This window comes from Apteryx rowi, unplaced genomic scaffold (genome assembly GCF_003343035.1).
Source record: "Apteryx rowi isolate R43461 unplaced genomic scaffold, aptRow1 scaffold_154, whole genome shotgun sequence".
Taxonomy (NCBI): Eukaryota; Metazoa; Chordata; class Aves; order Apterygiformes; family Apterygidae; genus Apteryx; species Apteryx rowi.
The window spans coordinates 974216-980592 of record NW_020447797.1 but is presented as its reverse complement, the minus strand read 5'-3'; the positions used below and the strand labels follow the sequence as shown (position 1 = coordinate 980592).

At 54.4% G+C, this 6377-nt stretch overlaps 1 protein-coding gene across 1 annotated transcript; it reads right to left on the bottom strand.

Moving 5' to 3' along the window:
* Positions 1–1921: 1921 nt before the first annotated feature.
* On the bottom strand, positions 1922–2289 carry RPRML (reprimo like). Its single transcript, XM_026059256.1, has one exon. The coding sequence runs from the start codon at positions 2287–2289 to the stop codon at positions 1954–1956; it is 336 nt and encodes a 111-aa protein (XP_025915041.1). The 3' UTR covers positions 1922–1953.
* Positions 2290–6377: the final 4088 nt, after the last annotated feature.

Genomic DNA, 6377 nt, shown 5'->3' with positions numbered 1-6377 from the left:
GAGCTGAAGATGCAGTTATACATTTAAGTATATTCCTAAGTTTCTGCAGAGCTGGGGTCATCGTATGCATTTTGGGGTTATTTGCATTTCACCCTGATGTCAAGAGCAAGCCGATGACTGACCCCCCCGCAATGGGAGCAGTTTCCACTCACAAAGAGGACAATGACCATAACACCCTCCTTCAGCAGCAAGGACCGAAATCCCCCCCTTCCACTACTGTGTACAGCTACTTTCGCATCTGCTAGCAGAATAGCAAACTCCACTCAGGTGTGTGCAGCTACAAGCTGCACAAAAAATCAGAGCCCTGCATTTTCAGCCGTTTCACCAGGACCAAAGGGAAGTTTCAGAGCTTTGAATCCCGAATTCTGCTCCTGCTGCCCTGTTGTTTTTGTGCTCTTAATTGGTTACAGACAACAGGTTAGTGGAAGCAACCAATGACGGCACTGCTCTAATCCTGCTCTGCATCAGGCTTAGTCCACCAGTATCCTGTGGGACCCTTGGAAAAAAAGATGCTCAGTAAATACTTAATTATGAAGCGTACTCTAATCTCATTTCTACTTTGGGAAAGGCAGAGAGCTGTTCTTCCGAATTTGCATCCAGGTAGATCAGATCATGCACTCCTGCAGTATCCAAGATGCTTTCCCACAACAGAAGTGGACCCGGCAGGAATATTGTTGGCACAACAAAACTCGAATTATTTCTATCTCACACCCACAGGCAGAGCTGTAATTCCATCACAGAACGGAGGTCAGGAGTCCTCCCCCTCCTCCTCTCGCGCAATTTAGTTTTGACAGCTCATCAGGATCAGAGGGGTTGGAGATTTCAACTCAGAATCTGAAATCTTGCTTTGCAAGATGCGTTCACTGCATCTTTATGAAGCTCTGTGCTTCAGCACTGTGCAGGTATTTAGCACAAGCCCAAAATACGTAGTTCCCAACTAATTTATTTGCTAGTGGAAACTGATAGTTGCCTGCACAATGGTATGGTAGTTTCTGTTTTAAATAAATATTTTTAATCAGAGTTCAACTCGAAGGTGAGATGCTTGTATTTATCTCTGGAACTAGGATTGAAATACCTGAACTCCACACACACACACACACACACACACACACACGGAAAGAAAATGAATACAACACCGAATTCTTTTGAAACAGGTTCTTTTTTTCCTGAATATTCACTAGTTTTCAAAAAACTACAAAAACCTCAAGGACTGTAACAATGTAGCACTTGAAAAGGAGGCTGTCGTGTACAAAACCRAGCATGCTTTTTTTTTATTTATTTAACTGGGTTCTTTCCGTCCTTCAGTGTAGTGTGAAAGAAGAAAGTGCCAGTTCATTTGACAGAATTTCTCAGAAAAATAAGGAAGAACATGCTTTCCCCATTACAGGACTCTACCAGAAGATCCATGCTTGAGGTCCGAAACAGAAACAGACTGACACATTTGTAAGCATGCAGACTTTGTTGTGTGACCCATAGGCACTTCCCTTCCCCTGCCCCATGCTCAAAGCCGTGGTCCACGCCACGCATTTTGCTTTCCCTTTACTTCGTTTTTTGTTTTCTTCTTGTAGCGAGTTGTTGGCGCTTTTTTTTCGCCCCCCCTTTTTTGTTTAGCCCTAAATCCCAGGTAGCAGTATCCAAGGTAACAGCAGAAAAGAGTCCAAATCTGCACATTATCACTGTTTCTGCAAGTTTCATGCAAAACTTGAGTCATTTCTGCATGCAACACAAGGCTGGTCATTTATTGTGCTTCGTACAACTCTGGGGAGATTTCCCCATTCACCACAACAGAATTTGTTCACTGGGAAGCGCAGAAGGTTTGCGTTCCCATGGACACAGACACAGTAAAAGAACCCCCACCCTCCTTTCCAGTCCCCCCACCTGCCCCAAACGCAGGGGATCTGCATCTCAGCACCAGGTCCAGACAGTTCACTTGCCTACAAATGCCCGGCGGCTTCAGTAAAGCCCCATGATTGCAGCTCCCACATCCTTGGAAGGTCTTCGGTCCTTCACCAAAAAGTTAATCATGCTTTCCGATTTGATGAGCAAGTTGCAGCCCAAAAAGAAGATGCCAAACATCACAGTCAAGGAGAGGACGCAGAGAACAGCGATCTGCACCACCCGCGTGATGTAGAGGCTCCTCTCGTCAGGCGCCAGGACAGAGGAGCCCCCGTCGGTCGCCAGCACCGAGCTGGTCCCGTTGCAGCAGGCCATCAGCATCCCCAAGCCCTGGGTCCTGTTCGGGTAAGCTCCCTGCTCTAGGAGAGTCTGGTTGAAAAAGGTCCCATTCATGGTCTAGGTGCAATCCCAAATCTCCAGGGAAGGCAAGAGGAAAGGTTGCCGTCCCCCTGCCCGCCGCTCACATGCCAGGGGTCAGCGGCATGGGCCAGCGGGCTCCAAGCCCCCTCCTTTCTTCTCACGACGCCTCAGACGGAGGGGAAACTTCCTCGAGGCTGCGAGCAAGTAGGAAGCCAATTTGCGTAGCCGAGGGACGGCTCGCTCACGGATTCCTCCTGGCACCGGCATCATTAGCACGAGCCCCCAAACAAGCAGTAAGAGAGAGAAAAGGCAAAGGGGGCACTGGGGAGAGGAAGGCAGCCCAAGATTGCCCCATGCCTCCTTCCCTCGGTGCTCCCTAAACCTGCCACCCCGCAGCCAATCTCCCGCAGGAGGGGAGAGCTGATTCCTGCAGGCTGGGAGCTCCACAAATGCAAGTTCCAAGCTAAAGTCTTCGCCGTGTTCAAAGAAAAACAGCAACTCCACCCCCTTCCAGCCTCCCCCCCCCCGCGCCGCCTTCCTCCCCCTCCACGCTCACCCAGGCTGCCCACCCCCTCCCCGCACGCGTGCACCCCTCCTGCCCTGCCAAGGGTGCCCGCACCCACCCCTGCGCCACCCCCGAGTGGGGGCCGACCCCTAAGGCCCTGCTGAGCAGCACCTAACCCATCCCTGCTCCCTGGAGCTCCCGGGAGCCTCAGGTCAGCGCTGCTCTCACCGATCCCGGTTGCTGCTCTGTGCCACCCACTCCTTTCTCAGAGCAACGCTGGCCCAATCCAGCCCAGTCCACCCCCAGCCCTGCTCTGCGATGCCTCTCCTATCCCTCTGGATGGGAGCTGGATCCATCCCTCTCTCTCACACCTATTTAGCATCCTTCCACTGCTTTAGCTGGGGCTTTCCTCCCCAGGTACCTTTGCTCACGCTTTGAGCCCGGGGCAGGGCAGGAGAGCGATGTGTCTCCCCTTCCCTTAACCCCTTCGAAGAGGACACTGAGATCCTGCACCCTGGTGTCCCCTGGGTGCCCCTTACCTGTCCCACCTCTGGGTCCTATAGCAGTATCACTGCTGGCCCCAGGCTGGAGCATCCCAGTCCTGCCTTCTCCCTTGGGTCCCCTCCGCCCACCAAGTCAATCCCGGGGGAAGTTTTGCAGCCRCTTCCCTCTCCTTGTCTGCGTAAGGTCCCAAAGGCAGAATGAGAATCAGAGGGTGCCCAGCTGTGTCCGGGCACAGTCCCTGCCCTGCTTCCCCTGGACCTTTGCCTTGGAGAGAGCCAGGGCCGGGCTGGGCTGTCCCAGCTTTGCTCAGCCACCATCTCGCCCAGGGTGGTTGAGGGTCTGGGTCCATCAGGATCCTGCATCCCCCAGTGCAGACACAAATGAGGGCTAGTGGTAGCAATCACAAGATCAGCGCAGGATTCGCCCTCCGCAATCCTCGTTCCTATGTCATCATTCAGACCGTGAAAATCCCGTTAGCTCCCAGCATCCCAGCTCCTACCACCTACCCTCTCTGATTGCGTCTCCCCCGTTTGCCCGGTTCAAGGCTTTCTTTGAAGAAACCACTTGCCCCAGAGGCTGCTGGACTCACCTACTAACAGTGTCCCCAAAGGGCCTAGAATATGTCTGGAGGGCACTTGCCGCAAAGGAGATTTTAATAAACCTAAGTAAGAACTGATAAATTGCAGCTGAACAGAGGTGTGTGAGGAAGGTCAGCTGAGGATGATGGGTGGCTTGGTGCACACGGTGTCGATGGACTTTCTTTTTTAGGGGCCTGGACCTGTTTCTCCATTTCGCTTTTGTGACAGTTAGGGGCCCAAAAGCTGTTTGGTTTGGGGTGTACTTCTTGCTTTTTCCTGCTTGTTTTGATTATGGCTCTAATTTCCCCGAAGGGCTGCCTGATCCGTGAGGTCGCATTTGTGCCAGGAGCACTGCATGATGGAAGAGCAAAGCCTTGATCCAACAAGGGCTTCTGCCTGTATTTAACATGATGGCCAGGAAAAATCCCCGTGGGAAACCAGAGCATCCCAGATGCCCGGTGCACTCTTGGGGTGCAGGGCCCAGGCGGGATCTCCTCTCCTCTCCCCTCACACTCCCAGACTGAAGGAGTTTCTGCTCCCTCTGGTGGCTTCAGCTTCAGCCTCTCCTGCCTGTTTCCCCGCACGCCTGAGCATGGATTCACGCTGCCCACGACACCATCGCTCCTCCGGCCCTGGCTAACAGCCTGCCGCGCTGGGACAGCTGGGGACGTGGGGCACCTCAGCTGTCCAACGCTCCCTTGTCTGCTCCTAGCCTTTGCATGGCGTGATAACTGTATCAACCAGAGCATCTCCCAATTTATTCCCCCCGGCGCAGCTTCTCTCCAACTCTCCGGGCCATATCCAAGCACCATCCTTGTACCCTGGCAGGACGAGAGCCCAGCAGGGTCTAGGCAGGCCAAATACTTCCCCCAGTGACTTTTTCTCTCTTTTTCTTAGTTTCTGCTCCATGCTGGAAGCAAGGATTAGTGTCCTGCTCCGTCATGACATTCCCAGCTAATGCTGGCCTCAGGGCAGGGACGAGGAGGACGCAGCGGGCTGTGTGTCCTCTTTGGAGCAGGAGCAAGCTACCGCATAGGCAGAAAGCCCCGCAAAACTACGGAGGGCCACGCAGATGGCATTTGCAGACAGGGAAAGGAAGATGTGCAGGAAAAGCAGGGAGATTTGCCCTAAAACTGGCTAATGGGGTCTGTGGTCTGAGATGGCTTCAGGAACCAGAGCAGGGCAAGATCTACAATGCCCTGCAAAGCAGTTTGGGGGTGGTTTTGATTTCCCAGGAAAGGTGCAGCCCTTTTTTGACACTGCACAAGGGTGGATGGCCTTCCTTTAGGCTCCCTTTACCAAATCCTTTTTAACCTGTCCTCACAGGGGCTGGATCACAAGCAGAAAACAACCACGTTAGTGTGCCTGAGTCATGAGGCTGCAGAAAGCCACGGCTTGCCTGGCCGTCCCGCCGGACTCCGCTCCGAGGGCAGCTTTTCCAAGAGCACAGCCCCCTTCCGCCACCTTCCCGGCGCCCGTGGGACTCCCCTGCACATGATGGCATGGGGCTTGGTCCCCCGCGGAGCGGAGCCCACGCAGCCGTGGGAGGGCGGCAGCACCCCACAGGCAACACGGGACCTGAGCGAAGAAAGCGAAGAGGCATCAAAGTTCCTCTTTCAAAGCCAAGAAGAGTCCCCGGCTCCTGAGGCAGAGTCCCCATCTCCAGCTCAGCCTTGCGAACGCCGCCAGAGCCGCGTCAGCCAGGATCGGAGCAGTTACCCTCGTTTCTCCCAGCGCCTTGAACGTTTCCCTGCAGGTTCCTGCACCGCCGGGCTGCGGTTAAGGCCACRGGTCTCATGCTCAAGGCCTGACCAGCCCAGCTCCCACGCAAACTCGTTTTCCACTGCCTGCCTCTCCCATGCGTCAGAGGCGAGGTGAGGTCTCCAGGATCATCCTGGCCTGGGGTTATGTCATTGCTGCCCCGAACCCTGGTCACTTGGCAGGGGGAGCAGCCCAGGGCTCCAGGGAAACAGCCCTTCCCTCCCGTTTCACCTCTCCAGCTGTGATTTGTCCGAACTGGACTGAATCAGCCCGAGCAGCAGCTCTGGCTTTTCCTCCCGGCAGCAGTTCAGCTCTCTCCACGCCGTGCGGGAGCAGCGTAGCTCAGCCTTCTCCCAGGGGCTCTGCAACCTGACCGGAGGAGAGCCAGGGGTCCCTGGAAGGACTTGGGGAGTGCTCGCACAGCCTCCCTCGCGGCCCGTCTCATCTGAAACTGAGCTCCTTACGTCTGTGCCTCAGTTTCCCCATCTCTGAGTAGGGCCGTGGTATTGCAGGGAAACGAGATCAAGTTTTGGAAGGTGCCCGCAAAGCAGCTTAGCCGTTGCAGCAGGCTCTGGGTATGTGCGGATCTCACATAYGTGCCCCTGTACAGGAGCAATTTAGGAGGACACGGGGGAAGAAGCAGCACAAGGGAGAAGGGAATCAGGCCCAAATTATCGGACCCAAATCTGAACTTCCCTCCCCTTTAGGATGTCTGGGTTGAAATCCAAACTCCTGAAGAGCAGCTGACTTCAGACGCCAGGTCCGATTCTTTG